The 23,209-nt window shown below is 34.8% G+C and overlaps 1 protein-coding gene across 4 annotated transcripts; it reads left to right on the top strand.

The window, feature by feature from the left end:
- Positions 1–412: 412 nt before the first annotated feature.
- LOC135683939 (SID1 transmembrane family member 1) lies at positions 413–22,755 on the top strand. 4 transcript variants are annotated; one of them, XM_089109549.1, is made up of 26 exons: positions 413–546; positions 2,289–2,404; positions 3,371–3,529; positions 4,742–4,793; positions 5,185–5,283; positions 5,796–5,876; positions 6,076–6,223; positions 7,416–7,481; positions 7,852–7,945; positions 8,565–8,620; positions 8,818–8,907; positions 9,470–9,636; positions 12,281–12,354; positions 12,551–12,691; positions 13,027–13,101; positions 13,421–13,469; positions 14,247–14,289; positions 14,741–14,815; positions 15,164–15,300; positions 15,971–16,073; positions 16,411–16,469; positions 16,983–17,029; positions 18,697–18,802; positions 20,346–20,456; positions 21,385–21,498; positions 22,127–22,755. In XM_089109549.1, the coding sequence occupies exons 2-26, from the start codon at positions 2,355–2,357 to the stop codon at positions 22,187–22,189; spliced, it is 2,259 nt and encodes a 752-aa protein (XP_088965675.1). In that variant the 5' UTR covers positions 413–546; positions 2,289–2,354; the 3' UTR covers positions 22,190–22,755. The 4 variants fall into 4 exon arrangements, with proteins under 4 accessions (XP_088965675.1, XP_065055417.1, XP_065055418.1 ...); XM_065199345.2 differs by lacking the exon at positions 413–546 and adding an exon at positions 876–1,333; XM_065199346.2 differs by lacking the exon at positions 413–546 and adding an exon at positions 877–1,333 and having other exon boundaries at positions 9,482–9,636.
- The last annotated feature ends 454 nt before the right edge of the window (positions 22,756–23,209 follow it).

Here is a 23,209-nt window from a genome sequence, read left to right as displayed (position 1 = left end):
TTATTCCTAGCAACCCTACCAAGTTTCATCATATTCCGATCAGCCTGGCAGACGTTATTTAGGGAGATAGACATTCGAGATCGCTGTTATAAGGCTTCAGTATGGAGCTCGATAGAGGGTCGTTTCATAAATTCTTACAAAACCAAAAAATCGCAACCAGACCCAAAAAAACATGTTAAGTACATTATTTCTAGCAACCCTACCAAGTTTCATCATATTCCGATCAGCCTGGCAGACGTTATTTAGGGAGATAGACATTCGAGATCGCTGTTATAAGGCTTCAGTATAGGGCTCGATAGAGGGTCGTTTCAGAACTTCGCACAAAACCAAAAAGTCGCAACCAGACCCAAAAAAACATGTTAAGTACATTATTTCTAGCAACCCTACCAAGTTTCGTCTTATTCCGCTCAGCCTGGCAGACGTTATTTAGGGAGATAGTTTTTGCATGTTTTCAAATTGGGGTTTCCTCGGAGCTTGTTGCTAGTTGAACAGGATGTTCGAAATTGGTAGTTTTTCCCTTGAATTTGCTGAAAAGTTGAAGGAAAGGTACGTTTCATGTTGTTTTGAGTCGATTTCGCTAACTTGTTTCTTCCTTAGCGCCTGAAATCAGTTCAAATCAGGTTGTGATGTTTCACTGCGAATGTCTATTTTACGCGAACATTTAGGCCGTGTACAAAAATTTTCGATGTTTTGCCTTACCTTTTAAAGCATAGCGCGTCTTAATATAAACAAGATACACGAATCGACAGAGAATCCAGCCAAGTTTCCCACTATGAAATATCTTTTTATTATATCTTATGGTTTTTTTGTAAGAAGCAATCAAAGTCCGAATGTATACTCGAATGTCTAACTGAATGTCTAATCGAATGTCGCTCGCTGAATAGCGGACCAAAATTTCAGTAAAACTTGTTGACGTTTTGCTTGCTGCAAGACTTACTTGTTTAAATAGCTGCAAGGATTAAAAAGGCGTATGTGAATATGAACAGTTGGAAGGAATACTTTATTTTCGTATTCTAATACTGTACACCATCGACCCCCCTCTTAATTCTGGTGCTGTTGTGTTCTTCTAACGATAGTAAAAATGCTCTGAGTACGTTCTTACGATTCAAGTGTCGCTGTTTTGATGCGTTACTTAATTTGATAACTAAAGATGCTGATTCGCCATTTTTTGGAGCTGCTGGCATTATCTGCTTTGTATACCTATAATGAAGCAAGGGTCTTCACAAAGATGATAAACGCTAGTCTTGGGACAACATATGGAGGCGAAGTATCAAGATTTATGGAGGATATGTACCATGTTAACTCTACAATTGCTACGCACGGAGAGCAAAGTGTAAGATAACCATTTCAAACTTCTCAATATACGGAAAGTTATACCTATTTTGGAAAATAATATGACTCTTTAACGCTCTGAATATCACATTAGATCGGTTCGGTTGATCTTGCCTTTCTAATCAGAAGGAACTAATGACCCATGTCTTACTTTTTTTTCAATAGTTTTTTACGTTATTTTGAACGAAACATTATCTCAGCTACATTTTTTGAAATATTTCTTCGACCTATCCAACTGTTGATACATTATCTCAACTGCATTTTTTCGACCAAATATTTTTTCGACCCATTTGACATATCTAACCAATTATGCCATCAGTCAGCCAGTTCAGTTACAACAATGATTTTAAAAGAGTCATTTGGAAACATTAGCTATCGACCATACCCAGTTGACCATAACCATTAAAGAAAAAATGGTTCCGCCATGGCAGACATCTTTTTATGGATGTATTTTTGGGCCTATTTCCTGAATCATTAGATAAAAGTGGCTAAAGTCCTTAAAGAGTTGTTGCTAGAAAATAAAAAATCCTTTTGGTAGCCTATCAGTAAGTATCTTTTGACAGACCACTTGTAACAGCAACCTGCAGATTTTAAGCCAAAATTGTATCATGTTGAGTAAAATGTTAAGTTTTACGAAAAAGAGATGCTGTTGGTGATCAGGAACAAAACATGCTAGGTTTTGCTTGTATTTTGATGTCTTGACTTGACATTAAAACTTTACTTAATGTCTTACATTTATAGAGGTATTTTGATGGATTAAAGACTTTTGAAGTAAGTTAGAAATGATTCCACACCGAAGACTAATATGGTCATAGGTAAATGCTTATTATATCTGAACCTGCTAGTATTTATGACAAAAGGTGTTATGTCTCATAAAACATGTCAAAAGATTATCTGATTTTTTTCTATTGAAATATTGATTTCCTCCATATGCAATTTTTTTATCACCTTTCCAGGCAATAAGGCTATCAGTGAAGAGTACTTCTGCAAATGCAGACTTTCCTGTATTATTTGTGGTTCGAATGGTTAAAGGAGTGCGATCATGGACTGTCCCATTTGCCTTAAGTGATGGGTTTGTAGATAAATTCTGTTGCTTAATGTTTGGTTGATAAAATGCTGTTGCAGGGCTTTCAATGGGGGGCATGCGATAGCGTGCGAGCGTGCAGGCACATGCCCCATATGATCTTTTAGAGTGATTAGTCACACACCCAGTGATAAATATTTCTCTTGGAGAGCGCAATTACTGGATGGGGATAGGTCATTCCACTTGAGAAATTCTTTTTAGAGGCCGTTTGTCCTTTTTCATATCCTTTGCTTGAGCTTATCTTGAAACTGAAGATGAAAGAATTTGTTTTCAATTGACGTTTTCGATTTGCTCATTGATACAATTCATTTTTAAATGACTCTGTTCTCCAATGAATTGATTTTTGCTCTTCCCATTGAACATGAACATAACTATACAATGTGTAGCATTCAGCTCATTTATTAAAAGTTTTCTCACATTTAATGATTTAATAGAAAACAAATTTACTGCTTTGTGTTAAAAAATGAATCTGATTTTCACACCCCACTCTTATCATGCAAGTTTTTGGCCCCACATGTTTATTTCTGAACATGAAAGCCCTGCTGTTGATGTATTTGATTAAATATGTTCAGAATCTTCAGAATCTCCACACCAGTTGTAAATATTGTAATATCTTATTCAAACATCTAATCCTTTATTGTGAAGTGAAAGCTTCTGAGGAGAAATTTTATGAAAACCTTTCCTTGTTCTTTCAATATATTGTTGATATTAATGACAATAATTGTTTACCCATCTGTCACAAAGTGCTGGATGACTTAAAGGTGTACACCCTTTTTGTGTTTAGAACAGGATTGTTCTAAGTTGCTTTCCCCAGTTTCACATCTAAAAATTGAATTACATTAATTACAGCAAAAGTTCCTTGATCACTAGTGCATTTGGCTTCAATATTCTATTTTTCTTTATTTTTCATTCATCTTATTTTAAATGTTTGATACCCTTTTCTTCTTTTGTTAGGACAATATTTCACTATGTGAGTAGGTCACTATGTCCAAGCTTGAATTTGAATAAAAACCGAACTGCAATGCCATATTTTTATGTGGATGTTTCAACCGAAAGCTTTATCCCCATTCAGTACAGCCTCACTGCTAATATCGTTGAGCATTTTACTTTACGGTGAGTTCAAACACTTGTTTAGTTGAATCTGCTTTAATTCTTCTTTTATCACATTCAGGATTTACATTCTTTTTTTGACCATTGTTTTTTAAAAATTGGGGATTAAGTAGTGGAAAATTTTATGTAAGGAAGATGTAATTCCTAAATATACAATACAAAACATTGCATAATAAGATATGTTTACAAGCTTTTCAAGAAATACCTTAAAATCCCATGTGATAACTGCTGCTTTCCAGGTTTGCAAAATATTGCATACTTACAATTATTTTGATTGCAATAATCTTACTGATTAATTTTGTGAATTTTTGTGAGGAGTTTAAATGTTGATCCTTCTTTTGTGAAATTTGTAGAATAAATGCCACTTCAAAAAAACCCAAAAAAAAATTTCAAATTTGAGTTTTTGATTATGGTAACTGCCCCTGGAAGAAAAAAGGTATATCAAAACAGCCTTCAACAAAAGCAATGTTATTTGATGTCATGTTAAAGAGGTTGGTAGCAAAAAGTGTGTTTTATAGAAATTTGGTGCAAAGTTTATGCAAAACATCTGACACAAATTGTCAACCATTGTATTGTGTTGTATTGTATTGTGTTGCAAAGGAGAAGTCGCAGTTGCAATGAGATCATTTGCAGATTGCACTGAAAGTTTCGAGAATTCAGCAGAGACTATATTATCAAAATTATTGCTGATATCTTTGTTGTTGGCAATTTCTGCATAGATCAGCCATCATTACCATTAATTTTTTGCAAAGAAAATTTCACGTTACAGCATGGCTGGATGACTTAGGTGTGTGGTTGTTAGCATGCCAGCTATATTTTTCCCACAAAGCCCTGTTTTTAATAAAATGTAATATGGTATAACATAATGCAGTTCTTTAAAATAAATACAATACAATGCAATACAATACAATACATTACAGTACAATACATTACAATGAAATACAACACATAAAATACAATACAGTACAATGCATTTCAATCAAATACAACACAATATGATAAAGTACAATACAAAACAATACAAAACAATGCAATACAATACAATACAACACAATACAATACAATACAATACAATACAATACAATACAATACAATACAATACAATACAATACAATACAATACAATACAATACAATACAATACAATTCAATACAATACAATACAACACAATACAATACAATGTAATGACAGCACCCTACTATGCTTTTTCTTTTAGTGTTAATGAGAGGGAAGGCACAATGGTACAAGTAGATCCTGCTGAACCTGTGGTATTTTTTCTTTATAGATAATTAAAGTAGCCAGAAAACTAAATATGGTTAATAACTATATTCAGTTGGTGAAGTTCCGAATTTATTACTTCATCTTCTGGGACAACCACTTAAATAACATCTCCAACGGATTGAAACCTTAGCTATAAAATGAACTGAAAGGGGATGCATAGGTGCTTCATTGGGTGAAATAGTGGATCCTATCTATGGAGATTTTTATCCCTTGAAGTATATGAAAAATGTTTTGAAAATCTGCTCTGTAGCAATTGATCACAAAGTAAAGGTATTAGGATTACTTCTTCTTATTTGAATTACTTCTTATATGTTTATACTTCTTGAATCTCCGTTTTCCTTTATTTTTGCAATGCTTATTGCTAAATTTCAACCGTAGTACTTTCGATACAAATTTGAAGCAAATGTCGACAGAGTGCTTGTAAAAGTTACATCAGGATCTACAAACTGCGGCATGATATTAGTTCAAAATTCAAAGGTAAGAGCTTATCGTACTAATTGCGGCAGTGTATTCATGTTTTGTTTATTACTTTTTCAACATGCACTGAACTTAAATATGCTTAAGTGATAAATAGCAGTTTTACTTCTGACTGACTGTTACCATAACACATTTCCTGGTCCTGCAAGCCAGTGTTAGTGTTTCAACATTTTTGAAAAAAGTTCCTATTAATAAATTATCAATAGAATAATTATAAACTAAATAAAGAGGTATTTCAGTCAAATAGAGGTCCTCTTAAAATATGCTTTGTATTCTTAAAAGTACAATTTTAGGCCCAACAGCATCGAGTTATGACCATCAGAGCTTCATTCACCTTTGCAATTATTCTTATGCAATGAAAAGCATATGATACCAGCGTTCCTTCATTGCATTATCCTTATCTCGAATTTCTTTTGTATAGCTGTTTCAATGCGTAATGAGAATATCGTCACAATGTTTTTAATGCGTGCCTATCAATTGGGAATCTTACAGAAAACTTCCCTCTTTTACAGTGTCCGATATTTGAGGAAGGGACAAATGACTTCAACGGGTTATACGCCACAATAACAACAAAGGCTGCAATCTCTGTTTCGGTAATTTACCACATTCAACAAAATACGTTGTATCATATTTTGCTGTATTCTTGAATGACTAATATAGAAAATACTTTGAAAAGTTTTATATAAATATTTCAAAGGATTTGGCCTTCTGTTTTATTGCAGACCAACTTGTCGTTTAATGTGTCCTTTGGAAGAACTTTTAATGTGTAATTTGTTATGGTATTTTTTCCAGAAAAAGATGATTCGCACAGAGAGCTTTTATGTCGTTTTGCTTGTTAAGGACAAAGATACAGATTGCCTTGTTCACAAAGGGGACATTAATCCTTTTAAACGAGACGATACATTGGAAACTCCTGGAAATTCGATGTACCCATTCAAAGGTTTTTCTTTTTGTCAGCATTGTGCCTTTTAGTAATTATTTTTGTTATATGCATATAGGGTGCATATGTAACCCCATAAGGTCTTTTAAACATCATTCAAAGATGGTTACCACTTACATGATTGCGTACTTTTGCGGAGGCTTTATACTCGTTACATAGTCACAGTCTTAAGACTATAAAATACTGTATATTTCCAAATTATTTGTATTTCTCGATGATGCGCTGTGGGCTCTTTGATATTAAAGGTAAGTAAAATAAACGAGATCGGAGATTAAAGACCTAAAGCTTGAAGCAAGATCTAAAAATGATGTTTTCCATTCCAGAGAGAAGTTGAATATCGAATCTCATCTGATTAATAATACTAAAGTACCATTGACAATTTCTGAATACGTATCAGTCTTCGAAGACCCTCCTACAAACTAATGTTGTAATGAGAGTCATTGAGCCAGTGGTGTAGCTAGACTTTCTCAACTGTGTATTCTCTTTGACAAAAGGATGGGGCTAGGTGGGGCAGGCGGGGCTTGGTTAAATTAGGATAGATATATTCAAAAGTTGTGTGGTGTCAATACAGGGGCTCAGCCTACCCTTTTTGACGGCACTCTTTCTTTCAGCAAATGATAAAGTTAGAAATGAGTTTTATAGCAAATTTAATACGATATCGCCCATTGCAGATTTCGGCATGGTCAGTATTGGCTGTGGTCTATTCACTAAACGCCTTGAATAACTATTCCCTAATCATCTTACCCAATGTTGACTTCAGGTTATGGGTCATCATTGCATTAAATATGATATAAATATAAAACATTCGATTTCCTTTTTGTTAGAAAACTTCTTTGCCAAGACTGTAGATAACGTGATTGAAATTTGAACTTTACACAATGGAGATTTTACAAAGAAATAAGTGATTTGTCTATGAAGAACAGAAAAAAGGCTGACTAGCAAAAAAACTTACATTATTTATGATAACTTATATTATATATCCATTTTGTGTTAAAATCTTTACCCATTTCTTTATTCAAATTCTAAGAACAGTATTTCAATCCTTTTTGATTGCAATAATTTTCCCTGGCTAAAGTTTTTTATTGAGAAAATATTAGCTGAATTGCTATGATTTGAACGCAAAGAAAAGATGCTATGCTTTGAGTTTCTCTTCCTTATTTGATGATAACCCATGTTTATTCATTAATTGTAGCTGCCAAACTTGCATCGTTAACAAGGTTCAAGAACTTTACCATTCGCCTGGAGAAGCTTCCATCAGGTTGATGTTTATGTTGTATAAATAAATATATGATTTGTAAATTTTATTTCAAAGGTCTCTGAACAATCTAATGGAAAACGTACCTTTATCAAAGCTTTCAACACTTTTGAGATCTTTCTACCCTCTACGAGAGAATTTAGCGCCGGATGGAATGGTGCTGCAGAGAATAGTGTCCTGCCCCCCTCCCGCAGATAATTTCTAGGAGTTGATCATGCTTTTCACTATGCTATGATGCTGCAGTATTTACTATTCCAGGAAATTCCTTCAAACCCAGTCAAAACCTGCATACTACGCGTCTACCTCTACTGTATTTAAGCGTATGTCCTTATTTTTATAGACAAGTTTTGCCAATAATTCTGTTTTTTTGCAGATGATGACTACATTCCAGCAATCATCGCACCAGTGCTGATCTATGGCAGCTTTTATATGATAACTTTGATTGTAATTATCATTTCCTGGTGCAGGTAGGTCATACTGCACGATCCCTATTTTACAAGCTTTGGAACTTTCTTTTAATGTTTGGTTGTATTTACTTCCAAGATAAAAGAATAGTGCCAAGGCTTTATAAACAACTTATTAATCTGACATTCTTGTTATTAATTTTGCCAATAGGACAAATCAAACAAAGAATCCAAAACATCTTATTTCGAAGTTATCTTTCCAAGCAAAAAATTTAGTTGGAGAGTTTAAATGTGAACAGTTTTCCCTTTTGTACTCTGCAAGAAACAGCTGAAGAATTTTTTTGCTTTGCGAATTGCTTGGATATTTATTTATATTTGTGAATCAATCTGTTTGCATAATGGTTTTGTGGCATAACTGATCGGCTAAATAAATTGCACCACTGCTTTTTCCTCCTCTTTAAGATGATGTTGGTCGATCATTCCTCGCATTTTATCATGAGTTGTCACTTTATTGTCTTTGAGTGTAAATTGCCTATAAGTTGGTCCAAAAATATTCTGCAAAAGGTATCGATATTAAAGCATAGTTGATGGACATTATTAAAGGAATATTTATTTTCTTTGCTATTCAATTTTTGAAACTTTGTCTTTCAATCGTGAACCATTGAAATGATATTTTTTGCAGAGCGGATGATGGCGGGCGTTCATTTTTTGCTTATCTACTGCCATCCAAAGTTAAAGGTGTGTTACTCGTTTGCTCAAAATATATTTGCTACGTTGAAAAAATCCTTTCTTTCTTTGAAATGAGATTCTTTTGAAGCAAACACTGTATCTTTCTATGCTTTATAACTCAAATCTATCAATTCGTTTTTGGTTTTTGAAGATTTGCTCTGTGTATTCTAATTGATCTTCTAATTGTTTTGTCGGGTTTGTTGCAGTGAAAAATGAAAAGATGGAAGAGGATGGAGAAGGGCGGCGTCTCTGCTCACCAACTGCAGATATGCAGACATATGGTCTCGTAGACAATGGTACGTCATCATTTATTAAAAATTAGAATAAATATTACCATTGTTCTTGTAAGGCTTTAACTAACTCCTTGTTAACTGTTGAATCTCTTTTGTAACTTCATATGTGTTATTTTAATTTTTCAACAATTCTCTCGCTGTCTGTCGTGCCTTCGCTTCCTGGTAATTGTTTGGTGCATAACAGAGTATCAATTAGAATATGGGTATGAGTCAGTAAAAACCACTGACACCCCAAACAGTCGGCTGTAGGCCGGTTTCGCACCATATCAGGGATCATCAGTGCAGCTAGACTGAAAGGGGCCCGAAAGCTGGCTCAGGACCAATCATGATGCTGTTAGTGGCAACATAGTCTATAGAAACGCGTTTCTATTGACTATGGTGGCAATGCCTGTAGGTGGTAGTGTAGAAAGAGGTAAAGTGTCTTGCAGTCTTACAGAGATTTTGACAGTCTTTTAATAGAAATCACCAAGAACCGTGCTTCAAAGCAGTAAAATTAGGGGCTTTTGCAGGTAGTGTTATAGGAGTATGATTGTTTAAGGATTAGCTTTCGTTCAGTCTGCATCAGTTTCTTTTGCAGGCTTAAGCCGTGAGTCTAGATCAGAGGAGCTGCAGAATGTCAGTCAAATTGACCCGGGGGCAACTCCGAAGCCGACACGAGGGGTGTCTGAACTTGATGGTGACTACGATTTGCTGGATGATATCGACAAGCACAAGGACATTTACAGGCTAAAGGTACATCAATCTCTTAATAAAACACCAGTTTAATCCAGCTATCAGTTCAGAACAGTCTGTCTTAGCATTTTCTATCCTGATGTAGATCTACCGCTACTTATGCTATCATGATGACGTAAATTGGAGCTAGGGCCACTAATCTCCATGTAATATATCTCTATGTATGAGAAAGATACATTTTATCGAATAACTATGTTAATGAAAGCCTATGTAAATCCAATGTCCTATATGATTTGAAATTAGATACTTATGTCATGAACGAGCTATCAGTAACACCAGTCAGTAATTGCCCTGGGGTACGAGACGAGAACGATTTCTTTATGTATATGAAGTATTGGCTTTCTTTCTATGTTTGGCTGTTGTGATTGACCCACCCTCCATTAGTTACCTATCAGATAACGATTATATGTAACCAGCCGCTTCAAAGGTCCAATGAAGAAGCCCACTGTAGTACCTGTTACGATGTATTTCAAAATGCCAATTAAAACTTGCTCAAGACGTAGTACAGTAGGTTCCCGCATATGAGAAACCCCCTTGTATAAGAAACCAGGCTCAAATTCTTTCCAATGGGCTCCTTTAATAAGAAACAATTTTAGGTCTGAAATTGAAATGTTTCTTATTTTCAGATCCGTCATACTTTATTATTGTATGCCAAAAAAAATCCCCTAAATTTTGTAATGCAATGTAGTGTTTAAAACATAATTTGGCATAACCAAACACGGTCCAACACTTAAAGCTTAGTTGCTCCTTTAAAAAATGTGTAACCTATAAATAAGAAACTTTTACCCTGATTATAAAAATGTATCTCAAAATAAGAAACGTTCTGAGACCTCAATTCAAAAAGTGGTTTCTTATATGCGGGAACCTACTGTAGCTAAATTTCTGACCGATCCTTTTTATATTTCAAATAATTTCTTCTATGGATTGTCAATTTCCGTCTTGAATTGCACCAAGGTTTGTGGGAAAAACTTAAAAATGAACCAAAACATTGTGAAGATATTTATCTGAAATTTTTCCGTTGCTAACTTCATTTCAAAGTCCCTTTCTGTTGATTAATCAACTTAGTTACTACTATCTAGTTTCCATGGGAAATAATTATGGAGCTTACTTACTTATCAATGCGATACAATAATGTTTGAATGTAAAGCTCTTTTTACAGCAAATAGCTTTGAAAAAAGCAAACATTTAGTAAACTTAAGCTTTTCGTCTGACACTCTTCAGAGTTTAAAACGTCAGAACATAGATCGAAAACTCTACGCCAAGAAATATATATACCCAGTTGTGGATCGAAATAGGCCAATCAGAAACACGAGCACATGACTGTAAAGGTTGACCAATCAGTGCCGCTTGCCTATTAGAATGTTACCAGTGGAGTCCTAAGGTGAAAACGAACTCCTTTTGTCTACACAGTAGCGGTTTTTTTCGTGCTTATGTAGATAGATTCTAAAACTGCTAGGTGTAACGACGATCGGGCTTACCAATTATCCGAAACATGTCGCCATTATAGTTTTTTGCACAATCTTGGTTTTCTAGCAAATGCTGCCCGATAGCAGAATCGCAGGTTTTAGTTGTAATTTTAGATTTGCAAGACCGTAGTGGCTGTTCTCTTTGGGGATGTGTTTTGTTTCTAATATTAGATGGAACGTGTTGTTTTATCCTATCCTCCAATCTTTGGGTGGTGCGTCCTACGTAGCCAGATTCACACTGGCACGTAAATTCATAAACAACAGAATATTTTTGTGGCAGGAACGCAGTCCTTTTGAATGGACGGAAGGGCCTTTTTTGTACTATAAACAACACGTGGGTTAACCGCGAAGAAACAATTTGTTATGGCCTGTTTTAATTGGCTTTCAGAACGTAGGGAGCTGTTACCGATCCAGGATAGTTTTAGATAGACCGGGCACTTTTGAGGACCAAATTTTACGTCAGCCGAGAAATTTCCTATCTTCTCCTTAATGTAAACTGAAATAACATCTTCTGGATAGCCGTTCTCCAGAAAAATCTTAGTTACTTTTTCAAGTTCCGAGTCGAGTTTAGACTTGGAACAAATCATCAGTGCCCTATGTGTAAGCGTTTTGATGAGGCTGATTTTTCTTTGTTTTGGGCAAAACGAACTCCATCGAGTGTATAACCCCGAAAATGTGGGTTTACAGTTTACACTGGTGAGAAATCCAGTGTCAGATTTTTCAACCAAAACATCCAGAAATGGCAAGGAGTTATTTTCTTCCTTTTCAAATGTAAAATGTAGGGCTGTGTGAAGGCCATTAAGGCGTTGTAGGAAAGTATCACACTCAGCCTCTGTTTTGAAAATCCTTAGGACTCCACTGGTAACATTCTAATAGGCAAGCGGCACTGATTGGTCAACCTTTACAATAATGTGCTCGTGTTTCTGATTGGCCTATTTCGATCCACAACTGGGTATATATATTTCTTAGCGTAGAGTTTTCGATCTATATTCTGACGTTTTTTACTCTGAAGAGTGTCAGACGAAAAGCTTTAGTTTACTAAATGTTTGCTTTTTTCAAAGCCATTTACAAGTTTTGTACCACCAAAGGATTGTCTTTTATCAGTCTTATCTCTTGTAAAGCTCTTGTGATCTGATTGTCAGTCTTAACCTCAATTTATCTCAATTTACCTCACTCAGCGAACGTTATACTTGACTGATATTACGAAGAAGACTTACAAAAAACTTCGAAAAAGATTCAACGTTTATTATTGGTCAGTGGATCTTTTTTGTTTCCTTTACTTGGTGTTGGCTTCTATCCGGCCCTTTTCAGGGGAAATCGTTATTTTGTCGTTTTGTTCTCTTCGTTAATTTTATCAGACATGCAGGAAAGCAACGATTTTTTATGATTCCTGCATGGAATGTTCATGATCACCTCGTTTTCAAGCTCGTTTTATAATTTTCTTCTAGGAATATAATTACAATCGCAATCTTCTATGCCCTTCCCGTGATTCAGTTGGTGATTACATACCAAAGGGTTGTCAATACCAGTGGAGATCAAGACATCTGCTATTACAATTTCCTATGTGCCAGGCAGCTAGGGGTATTAAGGTGAGACGTGGTAGAGAGCATGTGCAGCAAATGTAGTTAGGCCTTGGAGTATTACCCAAATAAGAATATGTCTATGTCCAATAACATTAGTTAGTAAGTACTTCAGAATTTGTAGGTAATGTTCGTGCAATTAAAACCAATCAGCAGTTAGAATAAGCTAATTTGTCAAATTTTGTCCCTGCAAATTATTTTTGATATGCAAAGCCCTTGACATTTTGTAAAGAATGATGCCATCACTTCTGTAGAGCCTGTATAAAGATGATTTTTGTGCGGGTAATGAGAAAGTTTTCCTTGTTTTGAAGCCAATAAACTCATTGATCGTGATTTTTTTTCAGCGCATTTAACAATGTGTATAGCAACATTGGATACATCATGCTTGGAATTCTATTCTTGCTTATCGTTCTGCGAAGGTAAGACAACAAACCAGGGACAGACTTAGTATGCCATTGTGAGAATATGAACAGTGCAAAGACAACACTTTTTTGGGCAGTTAACATACCTGTTATGATATCATGCTACCTGGAAACGTAATGATTACGCCTATTAGAAGGGCAGATTTAAGAGATTCAAGAAAATTTCATAATTTAAACAGATTGCCAATGTAAGAAATATTTTTTATAAATGTATTTATAGTTTACTAACCTACTTGGCTCGCGAAAAACTTTGTTCTGGAAGGTTTATAATGAATCAAGATTGGTTTAGAAAACAGAAATCTTTTTTTTCTCAAAGGGATCGCCTTGCTAAGCAAAAATATGTTAAAGATCCTGAACGTGAGAAGGTAAGATTGAGAAGTTCTGTTTCGTCGTGGCTGAAATTGTAGCACTAAGGAGGGGGGCTGGGGGTGGGGGCTGGGGGTTGGGTTCTTCAGTATATAACATGAAGTTACAAAATTACTTCCTTGAAGAAGGTACTTACAAATTAAAACTGATTTGACCTAATGTTGCATTAGAAGATTTGCTTTTTGTTTCATTGGGTATTCTTATTTGGAAAATGTAATGTGGTGATATCTTTATTTCTTAAAGTTTTTCTTGTAGTTGTAATGGAATTAAATAAAATCTGATGATCTACTTTCTATGTTGATATATATTTTATATATCTTTATCTTTTGTTGTAAGGTGCATTTACCATAACATCAATGCTTTAGTGCAAGAGTTACTATTGGGATTTGTTTCTTTTAACTTATTTTTACGAATGGATTTTTGTAACTTGCAGTCATATTTCTCTAAATCATATGTTTAAATAAAACAAGGTTAACAGTTCTTTGATTGAGAGCGACCGATTCTTTTTGCTGTGCAAGTTTTCATATGAAGATATTGCTATCAATATATAATCATTATGCATCAGACTGTACTAATCTCTCTCTACCGATAAACAACACCTATTGTCTCTAAACTTTCCAGTATTACCATTCGTACTACGTACTACATATTTTTTCTTTTTGCACTAAGAATTATCTTGTTAATTCAGGTTTTACAGCTACTAACTACCGTAAAAGAGAGGTTTGCCGTTGTAGTGTACCTGAGTTGAATTGAAACTTTATTGTTCAAACTTCTAGATGCACGGGATCCCTGGTCATTTTGGTATACTTTACGCTATGGGTAAGCTCTTTGATGAATCACTTTATTTGAAAGTCGCCACATTCCGAGTTTTACCCGCAGTGACTCGGAGTTGCTCTCGGGGTTTTCCCGAGCTTATCCTGCCTTGAGTTTCTTACAAGTGAATAGTAATGTCCAAATATTGCATCTTATGATCATTGCTCAGCAAATTATCAATTTTCATTGTAATCACTCTTCCACTTAGACATTTTGTTATCCTTACCTACACAAATGACTAGTAACTTACTGCTAATATATTGGAGGACTCATTTCTTTCTTTCTTTGTCTTTTTTTTCTTTTTTCCCTTATTATCTCTATCGTCATTATAGATATAAACTTTATTAATTTAATTGTTTGACTTGAAATTAAGACCGAAGAAAATTCTTTTTAAGTTTATATTATTGACCCATTGTTACATCTCCAATTCTAAATCGTATGAAATTTTTCGTGACAGGCTTTGCCCTAATCATGGAAGGAGTCCTTAGCGCTTGTTATCATGTGTGCCCAAACTATTCAAATTTTCAGTTCGGTGAGTTTTTTTGACTCAATCTTGCGCTTAGCTTTTTGTCACACAGTAATTAGTTTTATGGAGCAAAATTGTTTCTTTAACTTACTCTAGTTTGATGCCCAGCGCAATACTGGGAACAGTGTGTCAAATGCCGACAACACGTTAGGTAACGACCGGGAACTTAAAACTTAGAACTATCAAGGTTAAGTGTAGAAAGTTAAGGGTATTAACTTAAAACTGTCAGGCAATTATGGTCCAGTTATATTGAATGTGTAATGATCAATTAACATTAGATCTGTTACGGAGTAATTTCTAATTATACCTAGTTGTTGGATACCTAGTAAATGACATCCGGGTTCTGCCTTGCAGATACAGCCTTCATGTATATCATCGGCCTGTTAGGCGGCCTCAGGCTGTACCAAATTCGCCATCAAGACATCGTTATCAATGGTCATTTAGCGTACACCTCATTTGCAATTGTAATATTCACTTCAGTCATCGGTGTGGTAAGTTCTTTTTCATTTTTAATTCTATAGCTAGAATTCTGCGGGAACAAATGTTGGCTTTTTATTCTCTCGCCATGTGTTTATGTTTTTTGTATCTGTGCTTGGAGAGACACAGGCTTATTAGATTTCTCTCGTGACAGACAACCCGTAAGAGAAGGATTATTACTTATTAATAATTACTTATTATTCTTACTAGTAAATATTTCTTTTTTCATTATCTGAAAGTAGTTCAGGTAGTAGAAGAATTACGATTATTGATGCCAATTTAGCGAACTTGCTTCCATAGTCATTTAGTGCGCGCTTTTATTAACAATATTAAGTTATATTGCTGCCATGTCTTGGGGTCAAAAACTAGTGCATGGAAAGAATGGTTGCTGTTAGTTTTTATTATCATAAAAGACCCATTAATATATGACCTGACATCGTGATTTTTTGCGCAATTTGTCTCTCAGCCAATCTTAATAGCCACTTCTCTATATATTCGCGAGTTTAAGTGAATTATTCTTGAAGAAATCAAGTATTTGTTTTGAAAATAATTAACAGAAGTAAACTTGACCACATTCTTAATATATTCATTGCTTGATATTCATACAAAAACTTGTTAGATATGGAAATAAGAATAGTATTGTTGTATATATTTTGTTGTAGTAAGTTGAAATTTAATTTTTAGGTTTTCCGTTCAAAAGTTTTTTGGGGCATATTTATGGTACTTCATTTGCTGACTTGCCTTTATTTGTCATTGCAAATCTACTACATGGGTAGAGTCAAAGCAGGTAATAATCATTTTCTATTCGTGAAATATTGAAATTTTTGCTTTGGTTTTCTACCCAAGCCACCGTGTCGAGTACTAGCTTTGTTGTTACTTGAGAGCTATGACATCTGTGAGTTTGATTATTAAAGTTAATCCCAAGTTGCTTGCAACAATGGATCAATTACACCGTAATGTTTTGAGTCGATGATTTAGAAAGGCACTCCTTTCCCTTGTTTATATATTAAGAAGAAAATTTTAGATCTTCTGCTGGCCATTGTCTTTTTACCCCAGTAACATACAACTCAATTGTAACTTTTAATTAAAGTTCTCAAGATTTTACTACGATTAATTTTTTTCAGCATTTAAAGATATGTATATACTCACGAAGAAAGATTTTGGCAGAGGCCCTGTATTCAAGGTATTTTGAATTCTAATCAAATTTGAAATCTAGTTAGTTTTTTGTTTCCTTGTAAATAGAATCTTAAATAATTGAGCCAGTAGTTTTGAATAAAAAACTTTCTAAACAATCATCTGTTTTCTCAATTTTTAACAACAAAACTCCAGAAAAACATTCTTCTTTACTTTATCAATGTCCAAGAGAAACAGGAAATGTGCTGAAAGAAAGGAAATGTCCTGCGTTTTTGTCAAATTTATGATTTGGTATGATTTGGTACGATTCATCTATCCTATTAATCAATTATTCAGCTCAGCAGATATTGCATTTTGTATACGTACTTAAAAACACTTTTTATACATTTTCTCTTGGTTACTCTCAACAAATTTGCAAGAAGTTTGTATTGTAGAAATCTCGTAAAGCATTAAAACCATTAAAACTATTGTAAAGCATTAAAACCAAAGTGTGTGAGCAATGCATTGTTTAGGGTTCTTACAATTTCCTTTGCCGTCATGAGAGTTATGGTCTCTGTTTCAGGATCGATTTGCCTTACTCTTTATATTCATGGTTGTAAACTGTGGCTTGTAAGTAAATACACATTTTTTACTGATACATAGTAATATGTCTATGCTGAGTTACATTCTTTGCAGAACATCTAAAACCTCCTTACCTTGTTGTTTACTTCATTATAAATGAAGATATGTTACTGCGTTTGTTATTTGTCGAGAAATATATTATCTTTTTGGTCAAAGGTGTAGCCATATTACTCAGTAAACCGCGGTTAGGCAACATTCAGAGATAGGGTAAAATTTGTTGGAATCAAATGATCTCATTGGCTATAAAAATCTGGTCTGAATATCAATCTAAAACGATTTCATCTCAAGTTGTGGCAAAAACGGACCTCACCTTACTAAGATGTTTGGAAGCTACATCAGTTGCTTGAAGCGAAAACTGTACTTTTTAATAACAAAGAATTTGTCTTACTTGGAACACCAACGTTTTTACACTGGGTTGTTTTTCGAGCTTACTACAATTTTTGCCTTTCATTTGTGAAGTTTACCTGAATATGTGAAAAATCACCTGAAATACATGGTCCCCAAACCGATACACCATACCCAATGTTGTTTTAAGGGCAATCAGCCTTGTGGATTGATACCATTGTTTCTAGACGACTGGCAGTGACTGTCATGGAAAAATCAGTTTGTACCTTGGCTAGGTACAATCATTTCAAAAATACTAGGAACACTTGTAAACACTGCCAAAGCTTTTGAAATACTTGTGAACACTCCCAAAAAACTAGGAAACACTACGGACACTTTAGAATACTGCCAAAACACTAGGGACACTTTTGAACAGTGCAAAAACACTAGGGACACTTTTGAACAGTGCAAAAACACTAGGGACACTTTTGAACAGTGCAAAAACACTAGGAACACTTGTGAACACTGCCAAAGCACTAGGAAACGCTAGGGACACTTTTGAATACTGCCAAAACACTAGGAACATATGTGAAAACTACCAAAACACTTAAAACACTTGTAAAAACTATCATCACACTTGAGACACTTGTAAACACTGCCAAAATGCTTGAACTACTTGTGAACACTATCAAAAAACTAGGAACACTTTTGAACAGTGCCAAACTCTAGGAACGCTTGTGAACACTGCCAACGTACTTGAAACACTTGTAATCACTGCCAAAACACTAGGAACATTTTTGAATACTGCCAAATACTAGGAACACTTTTGAATGCTGCCAAACCACTAATAACAGTTGTGAAAACTACCAAAACACTTGAAACACTCGTGAAAACTACCAAAACACTTGAAACACTCGTGAAAACTACCAAAACACTTGAAACACTTGTGAACACTGCCAAAACACTTGAAACACTTGTGAAAACTACCAAAACACTTGAGACACTTGTGAACACTGCCAAAACACTTGAAACACTTATGAAAACTGACAAAACACTTGAAACACTTCCAACGCTTGCTCTCATTCTCCTCTTTCCTTCAAACAATGTTGTTATATAGTCAAGTTAAAACATACTTACGTGACAAACCTTTTTCTCACGATGGTATAATGTTCTGCATTGTGACCAATACCGATTTAAAGGGGATAGGGTTAATCAATTAGACTCACGGAAAACAACAAACGTAAAAATGTTAACGAAGTATATAGGTGTTCCGATGAGTTTTTGCAGGCAAGGTAGTTGAAAGTTCAGCCTCTAACTTTCCTTTCTTTTAGGTCAATAAATGGTTTAGTGAACATGCCAGCTGATTTTGCGACGTATCTCCTTGGGATCATCATTCTAAATGGAATGCTCTACGTACTTTTTTATGTCTTCATGAAGGTTTGTTTGTTTACACTGAGATTTTTGAGTTGCTATGGTTACGCTACGAGGGAGAGAGGAGGGGAAGGGGGGATGAACAAGCGGGACAGTTCAGTCTCGATTTCAGAAACTATTTAAAAAATAATTCGTAACTCGACTTGTGGTTGACTTCACAATTGCGATATTTGCTCCACATTTAAAGTGATGAATGTCAACTAAAGGTTATTTTAAAGGGAAATTATGTAGTTGGGATTTCAAGAGGAGTTGCAGAACTTTGGCTTTCAATACGTTGTATGTTAACAACGGAAAGGGTAAATGGAAAAATTAATATTCGCTGGTTAAGTCTTGTGTCTTCAAGTTGCTACGCAGAGGCTGGAACAATTATTGTTATGTTGTGTTGTGTAGAATGGGATTGGTAAGAGTGTTCGTTATTGCTGTTAACTTATTTTAAATCATCCAGTTCAGATAATCCCGGTGAATTAAGTAACAATGACCCTGAGAGATAAACCAGCAGCAGTCTTAAAAGTGGTTAGCTGTATTTCACAACTGTGGAGGTTCATGGCCCACTCTGTGTTTAATTTCTGTTACTTTGAGAAACCCATTGTTTAAATCAACCAATGCAAGGCCTATTTTAACGAAATATGATATATTTTTCTGAATCGCCAGTCATCATCTACATTTCTGAATCTCCAGCAGCAAATCCCATAGTTACAAAATAGTTATGATACTATTAATATTATGAACAAATAATTTGGCCGACAGAAGGCGGAGGCGTTACGCGACTAGGCGAGGACTCAAAACAGCAACAAACGCCACTCTACATCGTTGTCAGGATATAAAATACTCCCCAATTAAGGTTGAGTAGTATATGTGACCTTTGCAAGGAATACAAATTGCAACAATGGTTACGCCTGATTTATATATTGCGATGGTAATTTCAATTAGTCGATTTTAATTAGATTTAATTAGATTTAATTAGCTAGACGCTGTACCAACTTTACATAGAAATAGATAAAAAGTTGCTGCTCATTTTTCAAGAACTTAATAGCAGTCAGGCTTTTATCAGAAATTGCAAATAGCATTGCCAATCAGGCTTTTATTTCGTTTTCGCTATTATTTTTCTATTGTGTTCAAAGTTCTTAGAAAATTTCAAGTGTCGCTAATTGTAGGAACTCGCTAACTTGTGTCCTTTCCTCTGTCTTTTTTCGTCATCATCGTTTTTGAATCGCCTTGCCGAGAGTTCGTAAGTATGACGTCACATAAAAGCTATTTTTAGAATTTTCGAATTTTGACCATATAACATGAACAAACACTATAAAACACTTCAAATTATTCAAGATCAGTCAAATTTGTCAAAAACTGGGTGAGCTATGGCCATTGAAAGATTTGAAGTTTGCTAACGGATTACTGTTATTTTGGCTCTGTTCATAAAGTTATGATCCAAATTTAAAAATTTTGAAAATATATTTTTGTGACGTCATCTCTTGCTTTGCTTTTGTTTCGTGATCACTTGCTTTGTTTCTGTGACGCCATCACTTTAGAACTCTATCGCTTTGTTTCTTAGATTCGATACAAAGAGAAGCTTCGCCCGTTGCCTTTGGTTTGCACTTTGCTATCAGTTTCCATGTGGGGATGTGCGTTGGTTTTCTTTTTTAAAGGCCTAACAAACTGGCAGGTAATTTGCTGAAATAAATCTATTAGCGGTTAAATTTAAAGGCTCTGGTGAATTTTTTTATATCAAAAGTCATGTATGCAAACAAGGAAATTTTTGTAGTATGCATCAATAAAAGATATTGTAGTATGCACCAATAAGTTTATCCAGCTACCATGCCGATGATTAAGTGAAATCACCCATGATGATGAAGTGTATTTGATTTTTCGGATATACATGAAGGAGTTTGGTGATGGCAGTTGAATTTCACTTAACAAATGAATTTCACTATAACACGTGTAGGCATTGCAATACTTTCACCTCTAAAGATTCATTGCTTAGAAGAGTCTTGGAGGCCGTTAAAACTCAAAGAGTGTCGTAATATAAACACGTAATTTTTTTTATGGCTGTGATTTCTGCTTCTAAAAGGAACTTGAAGATTAGTGATGGTAAATTTTATAAGTTAAAACCCATCATAATAAATTTCATTTACTTTTGCAGAGAGTTACAAAACTATGAGATAAAAAAAGTCTCATTCCAATGTCTCATATGGTTGCTAAAGTAGTTTCATTTGAATTTCTGATTTTTCCTGTCTAGATTTCCTGATTACGCCATAATTCTAAAAGTTCTGCAGAATTATTAAAATCATATTTTTGCCATGAAAATATCATTATGGTAGAATTAATAATAGTGGATCCAACAATGAGCTTTTAACCTTTTTTCAAACAAAATGAAGAATTGGTAAAAAAAATGTTCAGTGTTTTCTAGGATAGAAGTGAAACATCAATTAACTATCCCGAGATAATTCTGTACAGAATATTCAATATTTAGCGGCATTCAATATAGAATGCACGGTCGCCAGTCAGTAGATCGCTTTGTATCGATATTGATATATATCGCTTCGTATTGATATTGATATATATATATGTAACAATGCATCATTTTTTTACAGTACAGCCCAGCAAAATCACGTGAAGGAAACAGAGAATGTCGAGTAATGGATTTCTATGATGACCATGACATTTGGCATTTTCTATCGTCCATGGCAATGTTCTTCACATTCACCGTAAGAAACTCTTTTTATTAAACCGATTCTGAATATTGTAATTTTGACACATACCCGTGACTCCCTTTTGGAAATCTCTCGCGTTGATACACAATAAATGAGAAACTGGCGGCCCTTCAAGGAATCGCCAAGAATTTTTGACTTACAATCCTTGACAAAAATAGTTGAAACTTTTCAAGAATTGATGTTTTCTCTTTCTTTTGAAAATCAAATTTCCTACCCCCCCCCCCCCTCCCCCCGATTCAATCAATTTTCAATGCATGTTTTTGAAGCACAAATGGCAGAACTACTAGTCCAACATTGATTCGGAAGGGGGGGGGGGGATTCGAATTTACAGTGGCACCGTAAAATGGAAAATTGCAAAAATTTCATTTTTCTTAACAATTTTGTCTGCGATTGTAGTATTATTAAATACGCATAAGTATTAATCCAACCTTCTCGAGTGCATTGAGTTCTCAAGAAGATTGGATAATGTACCAAATCAGTAGAAAATGAAGTGGCCTCTTTTAGGGACATTTTCTGTCATTAGGATCGCTTCACAATACATTGAATTTCCCACGCCCTTATTCTTCTTATTCTTAACAAAAACTCTTACTGGATTCAGTTGAAACATGTTTGTTTTTTGCAGTCATTAATGACACTTGATGATGATTTGGATGAGAAAGAAAGAAACAAGATAAACGTATTTTAATTTTTGATTTGCACCTCACGAAATTATTCCTTTTCTGCTGGCTATGTTTGTCTAACAACAATTATTGAATGACAAAACACATGCATATTGTATCTATTACTTAATTTTTAACTAAATTCCAAATATAGCTGCTGTTCAGTTTTACCCTTGTTTGATAATCATATTCATAGAATCTACATTACCAAGAACATACATGGATAATTACATTTAACCAATTAGTTATTGTGAGTGGCAATCTTTGGGTAAAAATCTTTACGGCTAGAAATTGGGACACTGTCACTGTCCTGATCTGTTGGTATTTTCCCGAGGTATTTCCGATTTGAAAGAGACCTAGTTATACCTTGTTTCACAGTCGTGCTATATTCAGGTCGTAGCTTCAAGCGGCTCTAATACATTAATCCTTGTATTTCTAGCACGTTTCTTAACGGTTGAAATCGATTCTATTGCCCCTAGTTTTGTGAAAGACTTATCTATCAATGGTAAGAAATATGTTTGAATTGTTGTGGGAAGTAGAAATTTGTATTTTCGAGAAATTTCATTGATAAGATGTTTTTGATTTAAATGAACCTTGTTGTGTATTTTCTATGAGCTCTGATTTGCTACTGGTAGCTGAGTCCCACTGAAACAGTCATCTCGGTTAGCAATACTAATCTGCACCAGTAATCTTTCCCTACGCATGTCATTGGGCAGTCTTCACAATACCTAAATTTTGCTCGTATTTCTGATTCGACTGCTATTATCAAAAACTTGGTCCCAACCCCCTTTCTTCACCGGGTCAAGTCAGCTTTTTCGCTGGATCCGCACCCGCGCAAATTTATTTTCATTTGAGCGGGCAACTACCGAACATAGATCCTCTGTTGATTTCTTTGTACTTGGCGCGCATCCCACGCACCTGTTTTAATCGCGAATCATGAAAATGTAACTGCAGAATTGCCAAGGATATATGCAGTGCCAGGATCTCACTTTGGTTTGCCAGCCAAAAAAAGAATAGGAATTACCTCTTCTTCTGATTGGTGAGAA

This window comes from Rhopilema esculentum, chromosome 7, assembly GCF_057945365.1.
Source record: "Rhopilema esculentum isolate cy_ngs chromosome 7, ASM5794536v1, whole genome shotgun sequence".
In the NCBI taxonomy this organism is placed as follows: domain Eukaryota; kingdom Metazoa; phylum Cnidaria; class Scyphozoa; order Rhizostomeae; family Rhizostomatidae; genus Rhopilema; species Rhopilema esculentum.
The sequence above is the reverse complement of the archived record's forward strand: the minus strand, read 5'-3'. Positions and strand labels throughout refer to the sequence as shown.